Source organism: Tachyglossus aculeatus (genome assembly GCF_015852505.1).
Source record: "Tachyglossus aculeatus isolate mTacAcu1 chromosome 12 unlocalized genomic scaffold, mTacAcu1.pri SUPER_6_unloc_1, whole genome shotgun sequence".
NCBI classification, from domain to species: Eukaryota; Metazoa; Chordata; class Mammalia; order Monotremata; family Tachyglossidae; genus Tachyglossus; species Tachyglossus aculeatus.
This window is the reverse complement of record NW_024044828.1, coordinates 3,579,498-3,593,613: the sequence shown is the minus strand read 5'-3', so window position 1 is coordinate 3,593,613 and position 14,116 is coordinate 3,579,498. Positions and strand designations below refer to the sequence as shown.

Genomic DNA, 14,116 nt, shown 5'->3' with positions numbered 1-14,116 from the left:
GCTAACTAAAGGTACAGGAAACATGAAATGATAGCAATTTAGGAAATCTGTTTTTCAAAAAACATTGGCACTTGAAGGAGATGCAGCCATAAAATAGGTTTTTCCTCAAACAGGGGCTGCCCTCATTTGTATATTTCATTCAATTACATTAAAGAAGCAAGAGGGTATTTCAACAGCATGGAATTAGTCACACCACAATGTGTGGCTGTCTTTATAGACAGCTGCCCTGCCCTATACCATAGTCAAATAAATTCTTAAGCCAGATAGACTGTGAGCCCATTGGGTAGGGATTGTTTCTATTTGTTGCCAAATTGTACGTTCCAAGTGCTTAGTACAGTGCTCTGCACACAGTAAGTGCTCAATAAATGACTGAATGAACGAATATATCTTTAAGAGTTCAGCAAAGGTACTAGCCCAGCACTGATAAATGGTGGCCAAACAGAAGAAAGCCCACTGCCCTCTGTTCATTCCTTTGTTCCTAGGGCCCCAGCTGAGCTACACTTTTAGCACTAGGATAACAAAAGTTTCAGAAACTTCAGGTAAATTGTAGTGGGGATACTGCTTTTGAGAAGCAGAGTGGCCTAATGAATACAGCACAGTCCTGGAAGTCAAAAGGACCTGGGTTCTAACTCTGGCCCTGCCACTTGTCTGCTGTGTGACCTCGGGGAAATCACTTCACTTCTCTGTGGCTCAGTTACCTCATCTCTAAAATAGGGATTAGGACTATGAGTCCCATGCGGCACAGGGACTGTGTCCCACCTTGTGTCTACCCCCAGCACTTAGTACAGTGCTTGGCACAAAGTAAGCGCTTAACAGATACCAAAAAAAAAGAAAAGAAAAAAACCCAGAAAAATCCAAAGAACAGCTTACACTGAAGATCTTCCTAAAGACCACGGGTTCATCTAATTTAGAACAGAAATGGAGACTGGGTAGACCCTCTAGACTGTAAGCTCATTGTGAGCAGGGAATTCTTGTTATATTGTACTCTCCCAAGTGTTTAGTACAATGCTCTGCACACAGTAAGCACTCAATAAATACAATTGATGGACTGGTCAACTATTGGCCCCCGGAAACGCATCGGCTCCACCATCTCCTGACCGCGGAACAACAGACTTCTTTTTACCGTTATTATATGGCTGCCAAAGCCTGAAACGGGTGGCGTTGGTTTGGGCTGTGTTTGGGAGCGGGACATTGATGAAGAGGACACTGGTGGTCTGAGTGAAGTAGAACTCATCAATGAGGTGCCACGTGATTCCTCCACTGATGGAGAACTGCAACAGGATGGCGTGAGACCTCTCTGGGGTCCCTGGAATGAGAGAAAGGACACATGATATCATTCTGGTTGAGGAGATGCTGTTGATGAGAAGCAGTGTGGCCTAGTGGAAAGAGCAAGGGTCTGGGGAGCCAGTGGACATGGGTTCTAAACCTGGCTCTGCCATATGTCTGCTGTGTGATCTTGGGCAAGTCATTTTACTTCTCTGGGCTTCAGTTAACCTCATCTGTAAAGTGGGGGTTAAGACTGTGAGCCCCATGTGGGACAGGGACTGTGTCCAACCTGATTAGCTTGTATCCACCCCAGCACTTTGTACAGTGCCTGGGAAATAGTAAGTGCTCAAAAACACCACAGTTATTGTTATTTTTACTATTATGTCCTAGCCTGTTGTGTTGCTCTGGGACTTTACACCAGGGAAGAGTCTTTATAGCACAGCACTGTCAGCCTCCTGGCAGGGGATTATTTTCAAACCAGACATCTCTTCTGAACAGGAATCAAGGCTCTCCAAACCCTAGCCAACACTCTGACTCCATCAGAGAGAATGAGAGCTGCAGAACCTTTAATTTAGGTACTGCCTGGTGAAATCCGTCTTTCAAACAGACCTCGCTGTGGGCAGGGAAAGTGTCTTTTTATTGTTATATTGTATTCTCCCAAGTGCTTCATACCCTGCTCTGCTCACAGGAAGTGCTCAATAAATACAACAGAAAGAATGAGACCTCAGCCATTTCTGAGCTCGGCAAAGCTCGGGAACCCGAAAGCGGAACCAAAACATGGCCCCATGTGGTGAGAAATCGGTCTTGGGGGGACAAAGACGGGAAGAAGCTGTCCCACTTTTGGGGAACGGTAGGAGTTTCAGCCTGAGAAGCATTTTCAGACTTGGAAATTGGAGGCCTTGGGAATTGGAGGAAATAGATAAAACACACAAACCCAGTTCTAGCAGCACTAGTTCCAGCTTTATAATTAACCTGAAAAAACAGAATGATTTGATTCTCAATCAGTAAGGCAGGATATGCACACTACTTAACAGTGCACATTCTTCAGGCATCCCAAGCCAATCTAGCTAGCAGCAGCAGTAGTAGTAGTAATGGTAGTAGTAGTACTAGAAATAGTATTAAGTACTAACTCTGTGCAGAGCACTGTACTAAGTGCTGGGAAGTAATAGTAGTAATAATAACGGTGGCATTTGTTGAGCATTTATGTGCCAGGCACCGTAATAAGCACTGTAGTAGATACAAGGTAATCGGGTTGGACACAATCCCTGTCCTACATAGGGCTCACAGTCTGAATCCCCATTTTACAGAGGAGATAACGGAGGCCCAGAGAAGTGAAGTGACTTGCCCTAGGTCACATAGTAGACAAGACAAGTGGTGGAGCCAGGATTAGAACTTAGGTCCTGTGACTCCCAGGCAGGCCCAGGCTCTATCCACTAGGCCAGGCTGCTTCTCACACCCAGGTGGAATTAGACATAGTCCCTGTCCCTTGAAGGACTCACAACCTTAACTCCTCAATATTCTTCACTCTAGACTATCCTGTCTCTGTCTTCCCGCTCACACCCTTTGCTCTGCCTGGGAGCTCCCTCCTTCCAAATTTGCCAGAGCCAACATAACTAATAGGAAGAATAGGAGGGTGTTGAAAAATCCACCATCCCAATTTTTGACACTGCCTGATCACATCATCCCCAAACTACTTTAAGTCCTCCTGAATATATCAATTTATTTACTCAATATATTGATTCCTATTATCAGCTGTATCTCCTGTGTACAATTTCTGTCTGCTTCTCTACCCCATTAGATTACAAATGTTCTGAAAGCAGAGACCTACTCTTTTGTTGTATTTTCTACCCAGAACAAGTGCTCAACAAATACTATCGAATGACTGAATGATTTTGCATCAACATCAACAGCAATTGGAGAAGTAGCGTGGCCTAGCTGAAAGAGAATGGGCCTGGGAATCTAAAGGACCTGGGTTCTGATCCTGGCTGTGCCACCTGTCTGCTGTGTGACTGTGGTCAAGTTGCTTCACTTCTCTGGGCCTCAGTTATCTCTTGTGTAAAAGGAGCCCCATGTGGAACTTGGACTGGGTCCAATCCGATTAGCTTGTATCTACCCCAGTTCTTAGTACAGTGCCTGGCACACAGTAAGTGCTTAAATGCCACCTGGCACATAGTAAGTGCTTAAATGCCATAAACAACACAAAACAAATAAAAACAAACTGGTGAACAGTAAGGTTGCAACACGCCTCTTGGTAGCAGTCCTGCAGGAAAGCTGATCCTGGGGAGGTCTGCCAGGGTAGTTTTCTTGTGAGCACTTGCCAGGGGAAAAGGAAGGAATCAGCCCTGCCAAGTCACTTTACCTTTTGCTATAAATCGAAGTGAAAACTGGATGAAGATGGTATTAGTGCAATCGAGATCTCTGGAAACCAGCATCCTCAGTCCTTCCTGGAAATAAACACATACACAGTAAATGACCTGACTGCATTGGTGGGCATCTTTTCCTACAGTTAGATTAAGCTGAATGGCCCTTAGTTCCACTGGTACTTGCTGAAGCGCTTACAGAGTATCAAACACTGCTCTAAGTGCCATGGTAGATACAAGTTTAATCAGACTGGGCAGAGTCCCTGACCCACATAGGGCTCACAATCTAAGTAGGAAGCAATATAATTTAATCCCCCTTTTACAGATGAGGTAGCTGAGGTACAGAGAGTTAAGTGACTTGCCTAAAGTCACAGAGTAGGCACATGGCAAAGTCGGGATTAGAACCCAGGTCCTCTGACTCCCAGGTCAAGTTGTTTCTCAGCGTGATGAGACCCATTTAATGGCCAAGGAATCAAGATGGGAACTGGCAGGATACCCTCAGTGTTATCTGCCTGGATTCAAGAAACTCCGCAATACAGTTTTCCCAAACTGTTGCTCTTCCCTTTCAATTACCTCCTTTCTTCTAACCCGACTTAATTTTTCTCTCCTAGAAATCACACACTAGTCATGATTTAAAGAAAAAAAATTATCGCAAGAGCGGGAGGACAGTGCATCTGAAGGTATAGGTACAACTAATCTTCCTTTCGCCACAGCACTTACAGTTTTCCCTTCAATTGCCTCCTTTCTTCTAACCCGACTAAATTTTTCTCTCCTAGAAATCACACACTAGTCATGATTTAAAGAAAACAAATTTATCGCACGAGCGGGAGGATAGTGCATCTGAAGGCATAGGCATAATTAGTCTTCCTTCCCCCACTGAACTTACGTCCATAGCAGTAATTTATTTATTTACATTAACATCTGTAACCCCCTCTAAAATGTAAGTTCACCGGGGGTAGGGAAACGTGTCTACCAACTCTGTTCTACCATACTCTCCCAAGCGCTTGTACAGTGTGTTGCACACAGTAAGCGCTCCATAAATATGATTAATTGGTTGAGTTCCCAGCCTGATGTGAGAGGAATAACCGTGGAGCAGATGAAGATTGCGCTGAGTGCTTAAATGAGGAGCCTGAAACTCTCTGGCAACTTGTGCTGGCGACCGAGGGCTTGACGGGACTGACTTTTCTCTTGGTTCACACGGGCGACTTGGTGGAAAATCATCTTGGTGGCAATGGCCACCTGCTCCTCTGTCCAGTTAAATAAAGCATAACCAAGGAGAGGCTCTCCCTACCCTGACAGGGGACTCTACTTCCTGCAGTGGCGTTAGGGAGCTAGAGAGAGGGATGAAATGAGCTTGAATAATTTTTCCAGCTCCTCTGCTATTTTTGGTTGCTTTGGCCTGATGGCTCTGGGAGCCTGTCCCTGCCACCAGAGTAGATTATCTCCAAGTTTAAAAGCCTCTCTGATCTTCTCAATCAATCAATTGTATTTATTGAGTGCTCACTGAGTGCAGAGCATTGTACTAAGCCCCTGGGAGAGTAACTATAACAGAGCTGGTAGTCGCGTTCCCTGCCCACAAGGAAATTAACAGTCTAGGGGGATGAGCTTGGGTATCGAATGTCTACTCAGGGGAGATATTTCCACCTTAGGGAGGTAGATCGAGATCAGCTAGGAAGGAGTCTTGGGGAGATTCGTCCAGGTGCCTGCTAGCCACTTCACAATCCGTGGGACTGATTTCTTCCCTGAAACCTCATGCTTAAGTGTTGATCGGATCCCCTTCTTAGAAGCCTCCGATGCCTTCTGCTTGCCATTCCATCAAGCTAAAATTTAAATTTCAAGTCCTCAATCAATGGCCATATTTTCTCCAGCTGCTCTCATTCTTCCAAGACACCCCAGCTTCTTATCCGCTTAGTGGAAAGAGCCCGGGCTTGGGAGTCAGAGGTCGTGGGTTCTAATCCCGCCTCTGCCACTTGTCAGCTGTGTGACTTTGGGCAAGTCACCTCATCTATAAAATGGGGATGAAGACTGTGAGTCCCACGTGGGACAACCTGAGAACCTTGTATCTACCCCAGCACTTAGAATAGTGCTTGGCATATAGTAAGCACTTTACAAATACCATCACTTTTATTATCACTATTCCTTGTGTTTCCCGCAATCAATCAATTAATCAATGGAATGTATGGCACGCTTACTGCACGCAGAGCACTGTACTATATGCTTGGGAGAGTACAATATGATAATAATAATAATAATTATGGTACTTGTTAAGTCTTTATTATGTGCAAGCACTGTTCTGGGTAAATACAAGTTAATCAGGTTGGACACAGTCTCTGTCCCACGTGGGGCTCACGCTCTTAACCCCTATTTTACAAATGAGGTAACTGAAGTTCAGATAATTTACATGACTTAAATTGGTAGAGTTGGTGGACGTGTTCCCTGCTCACAACAAGCTTACAGCTAGAAGAGACAAGACTTTCTTCCTCTAGACCACTGCACATGCCAATGCCCCATCAACATCCTTACTGTATTACCATGTCCCTTTCCTACTTCAAAACACAGTAGTGTTACCTTACCAAATGCCTTGAAATCTTCCTGGATTTATTCCTCCTTGCTCCAACCACACATTACCCCTTGTGCATATATTATAGCTCTTCATATGTGCAAATCATTACTGTTTACTGCACCATTATTTATGCTTCTCTTTTTTCTGGTATTTGTTAAGCACTTACTATGTATCAGACACTGTTCTAAGCTCTGGGGTAGACACAAGCTAATTAGGCTTGGTGTAGTTCCTGACCCACATCCCAGTCTAAAGAGGAGAGAGAACAGGTATTTAGTTCCAATTTTACAGTTGAGGAAACTGAGCCACAGAGAAGAGAAGTGACTTGCCCAAGGTCCCACAGCAAGCAATTGGCAGAACCTAGATTAGAACTCAGGTTCCCTGACTCCCAGGCTTGTGCTCTTTCCAATAAGACAGGCTGCTTCTCTTTTCTCCTCATCTGACTTTATGCTTCTCGAGGGCAAATCCTGTGTCTGTACAGTTTCCCTGAGGTGTTCTGTTCCCAGCAAACACTCAGAAATGTTACTGATTATCCATGAAACTCACTCTTCTCCCCAGACCCCGTGTACTGAGAACTTTTTTTTCCCTTTCTCATCATCCAACACCTTCAAACTGTTCTGGAAGATGATTACAGGTTGCTGCTTGCCATAACTGAAAAAAATTCTAGGACCACTCTCGTTTAGGCTGAAGGTGTTAATCATGTGAGGTTGGACAGAACTGTACACAACAGATCATTTAAAACACGATCTCATTTGCACACCTAGATTAATAACTCCTTTACCATGCTGAGAGGGGCCAGGAGCACCATGTGTTCAAAGCTTTAGAGTTGCCAGCTCAAAGAAGCTGTTTGTGATTGAGAAAGACAACACAGTTCCCAAATGTCTCTGCCACAGCACACAGATGGATTTCAGAACTTGGAAGTTTGGTTCATCAACTAAATATCTGACTTCCTTATGCCTCCCAAGTGAATGCCCAGATTTCTACATTATAACCTCCCCCGCAAACAAAATGTTTCACATTTCACATTAAATATTTAATCACCCAGAAAATGTGGCAGCTCAGAAGTAAGATCAGGTCCCAAAACAAAATATATTTACTTTCCTTCAGAGGGGAATGTAGGAGTTCTGACAGCTGATGCAGAGAAAAATATACTGTGCTTAAATATTTGTAAATAATGAATGGGCTAAACACCGAAGAAAACAGTGCAGGTTGGGGACAATAATAAAGTAAAAGCAACAGGCCCTTTCGTCTGAAACAATTCCAGACAAGTATGTTGGCGGTAAGCCAAGAGAGAAGAAAGGATTCTAATTTCACTATCCAATGCACTATCCCACTATTTACTTGAAGGCAGAGATTGTGTCTACTAACACTATGGAACTGTTCTCTCCCAAGTGCTTAGTGCAGTGCTGTGTGCAGAGCACTGTACTAAGGGCTTGGGAAGTACATGTCGGCAACATATAGAGACGGTCCCTACCCAATAACGGGCTCACAATTAATCCAGCATGGTCCATATGTTACATATGAGTACCACGAGGGCAGGGAATGTGTCTGTTTATTGTAATACTGTACTCTCCCAAGTGCTTAGTACAGTGCCCTACACACAGCAAGTGCTCAATAAATACAAACAAATGAATGAACTGATGAACGAATGAGGGACAGAGACTGTCATGATGATCTTGAATTGTTTCCAGCAATTAGCCCAGTGCCTGGATCTCATAAGCTCTTTCTCTAGACCACCTTTACTGCAAAATTTGAAGCGGAATCTTATCTGACCCCTTTGAAGATGAGCGACGTCCCAGATTTGAGTGTTTCTCCGTTCAGGTTTCCCCTCTCGGCACCGTAGACCTCGGGCCACAGGTCCGGATGCAGGTTCCCGTTGAAATCATCTTTCAGAACTGAGGGCAGAGGGGTGATTGGGACACAGTAAGAACCGCCAAACCCTCTATCACACCTAAAGGGCAAAGGCAAGGGGAAATGGGATCAGTTTAGTGAGGTCAAACACGGAAATGGCTTGCTTCGTTTTTACAAAACTTGGTGTTTCTACTTACACGCAGTGACCCGAGTCACAGATTCCACGTCCAGAGCACATCCAGGGGCAACCGGATGCTAGAATGACGTTATCGATCGCCCAGGAATCAGCGCCAGGAGCATAGTCATTCTGAATCCACCTAAAACGGGTCCTGGGGGAACTGACAAGGAAGATATTCAGTTCAGCTTGGAAAGGCGTTGGAATTCAATCTTTCCTTTGACCTGACAATCCCATCGACTCAGCTCTAGTCCCGGCTCCACCTCTTGCCTGCTGCGTGACCTTGGACAAGTCATTTAATGTCTCTGGGCCTCAGTTACCTCATCTGGAAAATGGGGATTAAGACTTTGAGCCCCATGTGAGACATGGACTGTGTCCAACCTATCTTGTCTCTACCCCAGTGCTCAGTACAGTGCCTGGCACATAATAAGCACTTAACAAATACCATTTAAAACCCCTGAAAAACAGTTTATCTGGTCTGCTCGTTTAAATCTGAAATTTTATGAACCCGCCTGTCAGTTATGTTTCACTCTCTGCCTCTAGAATGCAAAACAGAATCCTGAGGTACTCATCTTATCTTTAATTATCCTAAAATTCCCAAGCAGAGCCAGGCTTGCACAAATGAGATGGGCACCCCCTCTAGATTTGTCTGGAGAGCCAAGAGCGCAGTTCTCACATGGTGGAGGGGGGAAGGTAGACGGTGATTCTTTTCCAATTCTGGAACCTCTCCGAGGTGTACACGGAGCTTTCGGTGAAATGCAGGCACCCGATGATGGGAGGGATGCACTCCTTGGTGACGATTTGCCAGTCTCTCCCATTGTTTAGGGAATACTGAAGTTGGACACTGTGGGACTCGCTGAAAGGTTTGCTGCAGCCCATGCTCAGTTCAAACTGCAGGAAGGAGGAGGCAGACACGTGGAAATCCCAGGTTTCGGCATAACGAGGTTTGCCTGTAAAACACAGGGGGGAAAAGATGTTAGAAACCCGGAAAAAAATCTCTTTCCAACAGCTCATGTGGCGCTTAAGCCGCTAAGCAGCGTTTCCAGAGGGGAAAACATGCAAATTGTATCTGCTTTACAGTTGCTTGCTGTAGCTGTTTTCATTCATCCTGCTCATTAATTAATCTTTTACATGGAGCCATATAGTGCTCTGCACACAGTAAGCGCTCAATAAATACGATTGAATGAGTATAGTTAGTTCCAGCATGGTTTAGTGGCTAGAGCATGGGCCTAGGGGTCAGAAGGACCTGGGTTCTAATCCCGGCCCCGCCACTTGTCTGCTGTGTGACCTTGGGCAAATCGCTTCACTTCTCTGGGCCTACGTGTTGCCAACTTGTACTTCCCAAGCACTTAGTACAGTGCTCTGCACACAGTAAGTGCTCAATAAATACAACAATGAATGAACGAATGTTACCTCATCTGTAAAATGGAGATTAAGACTGTAAACCCCATGTGGGACAGGGACTGTGTCCAAACCCGATTTACTTGAATCACTCCAGCTCTTAGTACAGAGCACATAGTAAGCACTTAATAAATACCATTATTATTATTATTATTCCAAATGCTTGGTGTGGGGAAGGGCAGGAGGGGCAAGCATTAGACCTGAATCTAGAATTCTGCAAATTGAGTCTCTGCAATTCTAAAGGCTTGGCCAGATTAATCCCTGCTCGATTGATTTTTTTTCCCCCAAACTACGTATCAACCACTGTGTCTGTATCAATCCTGCTGCAGTGCTGCCTCTTTGAAATCACACTTGTGTCTTCCACCTCACGCAACTAAGAAATAAGTTCAAGTAAGCATTTCACAGCAGGTGAAACATTGCAAAGTGCTTTTCTTGAGTTTTGGAAAGCCACTGGCTTCTCAGTAGCCAAGTAGCCTTTCACTCGAACTTTGATTTGGTGATTAGGTCTTCCCTGACGAAGCTTTCATTTCCTCTTTTCCCACTCTCTTCTGTGTCTTTGTTCCCTTTATTACCCCTTCCTCAACCCCACAGCACTTATGTCCATACCCCACAGCACTTATGTCCATACCCGTAATTTATTCATTGATTTATTTATTGGTTAATGTCTGTCTCTCTCCCCCTCTGAGTTTGGTGCGGGCAGGGAACGTGCCTACCAACTCTGTTGTACTGTATCCTCCCAAATGCTTAGTACAGTGCTCTGCACGTAGTAAGTGCTCAATAAATAGGATTGATTGATTGGTGATCGACTGATGTGTACCTGTGCTTTCAATGATACCTGTGCCTTCAATGAATGTCAGGGCGGTATCCATGGAAAGGCAGTCGACATCCACCTGGCCTCCTTGGATCCTGTACCAGTTGGCCTGCAGATCTAATGTGCCATCAAATTTATCCTGAAAGCCAGTCCGAGAGCTGTCGTTCATCCCAATGAGCACGTCGTCCAGGGCCCACTGGGCAGAGTGTTTACCTGAAATCGGGGCAGGGAGAGGGCAGTGAGTGGACTGCCACTCGCCAGCGCTCTGAATCATTCGACCGTGTGAAAAACCGAGAGCCAGACAGCAAAGGTGGAAATTCTTTAGGCAAGTAGAGCGCCTTTTCGGAAGTAACAGCTATTTTTGGCAGGTCAGTATGTGAGCCAGAAAGGACTTGGGCTCCCGGAAATACTGAGGGGCAAAGGTTTACCTACCATGTTGGGGCTGCCACCATCGAAAAGCTGTTGAGGGTGTTTTGGCTTCACGCGGTAATTCTATGGAAATGATCTGAGGTTCCAGGAAAGACAGGAAGTCCAACTCTCGCAGTAAATGCCACACGATTCCATTGTCGTTTGAGTACTGAACCACGAGTCCTGCAGGAACGAAAGAGAAGGGTGTCTGCTTTGATGGCTGCCCTCCAAGCTCCTCCAGGGCTGGGACAGTTGGACTCATTTTGCCGTGTGAAAAGCGGGGCCTGAGTCACCGTCCTGATTTCCAGGGAATGAATGGGAAACCTGATTGGTGAAATGACTTCTCTGACAGTTTCCCAATCACTGGTTTATAGGTAAGAGAGGAGCAGGGGCTCAGCATTTTGACATCAGGTGTATTAGAGGACTCATGCAGGAAGAACATTAACGTCGTTTATAAAGAGTAGGCTGAATATTTCAATTTCTTTCCTGGACTACGGCTGCATCGTGTGCAATGGAACGAGGAGTTTCAAAGTCTCCAAATTTTGAGCACTTGAGATGGAACATTTGGCCATTTCAGGAACAATAACGTAGCTAAAAAAACAAGTTGAAAATAAGACAAGAAACATCAACAGCCTGATTGACTGACTGACTGATTGATTGGGACTACTCTCTTAGAGGATGGGATATTTTATGCTCCTAGGGGGACCAAACAGGCATAGCACAAGAAGCTGAAAATAGCAACCACTACAGTCCCAGTGACTACACTAAACCTGGCAGGGGTAAACTGATTAGGAAAAAATGATAGAAGGAAATGGTAGTCATTATCAAAATGATTAGGAAATCAAAGGAAGTTGGGCATTTGCAGGGAAGGTGAAATTGGCAGTTTCGGATTACATGCGGTCTTTTTTTTTTACCCGTGTTCTACCCGTCTACTCATTATCACAGCCAATCTGATTATATTGTATCTACCCCAGTGCTTAGTTCAGTGCCTGGAATACAATAAGCGCCTAGCAAATACCAGAAAAAAACAACAAAAACCCAGCCAATAGCGAATTGGATTTTTTGTGTGATTTCTTCTATTCTGGGCTTCACTCCCAACTCTTCACTGCATTTTGGATTCTGAAGATCAGGGAAAATGACTAGACAAACTTCAGAGTAAATCTCATATTCCACAAACATCTCACTTCAACCCAAGTCTACCAGTCCTTGGGTTCTTTTTGTGCTGTTTGCCTGTTTTGAATTCAAGAAAGATTTACAGACTCCTTACAGATTGTGGTTTGTCTCAAATTTTCACCCCATTTCCCCTCTGTGAGCCTCAAGTGGGGCAGGGACCATGTCCTATCAGATTACTTTGTATCTGTCTCAGCACTAAATACAGTGCTTGGCACAAAGTAAGCATGTAAACAAATATTATTGTTGTTGTTATTACTATAATTAATAATTACTATTACTGGAAATCCCAACTGATATCTTTTTGCCTTCTGGTCATTTATGTGCGAGAGAAAACTGCAGCCTTACCCAAATGCTAGCACCATGCACTGGTTTCCAAAGCCGCATCCTCACTTGAAAAAACAGTGTTTTAATCAGTCTGGAGAGTGCGCAAACCGAGAGACACTCAGCCACGTAGTTCCTTAGCATCTGCGATGAACTAGCACTTGATTTTCTGGAAGTCCCCCCTGCTGCCAATTAAATCCTGTCCCCAAATTCATGCTTGCTTGCTTTGCTGGGAGCTGCGTGGGCAGACTGGGCACAGCTGAGCTTTCTATTTCACTGCTGTCTGGGACCCGGGGCTTATGCCAAGGAAGAAGCAGGCTACCAGGGGACGGCCCATCCAACTGATGAAATGTCAAGTTTAAAATTGTCGAATCACGGGAAGAAATGCTCGTATCCAGGACAGAGCGTTCTGCCCATTTGGTAAAATCTCCAGGCTCCCGATGAGTTCCTGTAAAGGGTACCTGCCCCGTGTATTGCCGGCAAGGCTTGGGAAAATGGTCAATCAATCAATGAATGGTATTTATAGAGTGTTTACTCTGTGCAGAGCAGAGCGCTTGGGAGAGTACAATCCAGCCGAACTAACAGACACGACTCCTGCCTGTAACGAGCTTACAGTTTAGAGTGGGAGAGAAAGCCTGGCACTTCTGGGTCACACCCACAGTCCATCCATCCCAGAACTCTTTGTCAGATAGTAGCAAAGGATGTTTGATGACGCTGCCCTCCTGGACCCATCCCCGTGGTTCAATCTTCTTGAAGACCTCAATCTCTCCCCTCTCTGGTCCACACTTCACTCTCCTGCTTAGACAGTATCATTTCTACTCCTCTAGTGGTTGCCCATTCCGCTCTACATCAAGTACAAACTCCTGACCGTTGGCTTTAGTGGTACTCAATCTTCTCTTCTACTTGTGCTTGCTCCTCTCTACTACACGTCAGCTCACACACTTCATTCCTCTCAAGCCCAACTACTTACCGTGCCTCTTCTTTTCTCTCACCTCTAGCTCACACACTCCCTTCAGGCAACAGACTACTACTCTCTCCACCTTCAAGGCCCTCCTGAAATCACATCTTCAAGAGGTCTCCCCTGATTTACCTCTCATCTCTCCACTCTTAAATCCCTCCCAATTGTGGCCTTAGTGGAAAGAGTCCGGGCGAGGGAGTCAGAAGAACTGGGTTCTAATCCAGTTGTCTGCTGTGTGACCTTGGACAAATCACTTACCCTCTCTGTGCCTGTTAACCCATTTGTAAAATGGAGATTAAAGCTGTGAATCCTATGTGGGATATGATTATTTTGTATCTATCCCAGTGCTCAGTACTGTGCCTGGCACATAGTAAGCTTGACATGTACCATTAAAAAACCCACAAAATTCCAGCTCGTTAAGCTCTTGCTCGCTCTCCCCTTTCTCGCTTGCACTTATTTACATATTGTTTTATTCTACTTTTTCCGCCTACCTGCAATTTATTTTCGAGTCTGTCTCTCTCATTAAATCATAAGATCCTAGAGGGCAGGGAGCGTGTCTACTAATTCTCTTGTACTCTCCCAAAAGCTTGCAGTGCTCTGCACAAAGGTAAGCTCTCGATAAAAACTACTGATTACTCGATCTCAATTTTGCAAACTAAAAAGGGCTCCAGCACGTCAAAGAAACCAGTTGAAATTGACCAAGCAGACGGTACCTTCGTTCCGGGCTCTTGGCTTACTGCAGGAGCCGCCAGCTGTCTTGCTTCCAATTTGGGTGTAAAACTGAACTAATCTGGGGAGGGAAACCGGAAATCTAATTAAGCAAAGAGAATCT

General features: G+C 45.0%; 1 protein-coding gene across 1 annotated transcript in view; it reads right to left on the bottom strand.

The window, feature by feature from the left end:
- The window catches only part of RELN (reelin), a 368,099-nt gene that overhangs the window by 70,395 nt on the left and 283,588 nt on the right, over positions 1-14,116 (bottom strand). Inside the window, exons 32-39 of the mRNA XM_038740909.1 lie at positions 13,998-14,074; positions 10,857-11,015; positions 10,431-10,637; positions 8,889-9,162; positions 8,235-8,375; positions 7,960-8,137; positions 3,626-3,710; positions 1,124-1,306 (exon numbers count right to left, since the gene is read on the bottom strand). Of these exons, the coding sequence (XP_038596837.1) occupies positions 1,124-1,306; positions 3,626-3,710; positions 7,960-8,137; positions 8,235-8,375; positions 8,889-9,162; positions 10,431-10,637; positions 10,857-11,015; positions 13,998-14,074 (1,304 nt within the window). The remainder of the gene's footprint in view (positions 1-1,123; positions 1,307-3,625; positions 3,711-7,959; positions 8,138-8,234; positions 8,376-8,888; positions 9,163-10,430; positions 10,638-10,856; positions 11,016-13,997; positions 14,075-14,116) is intronic.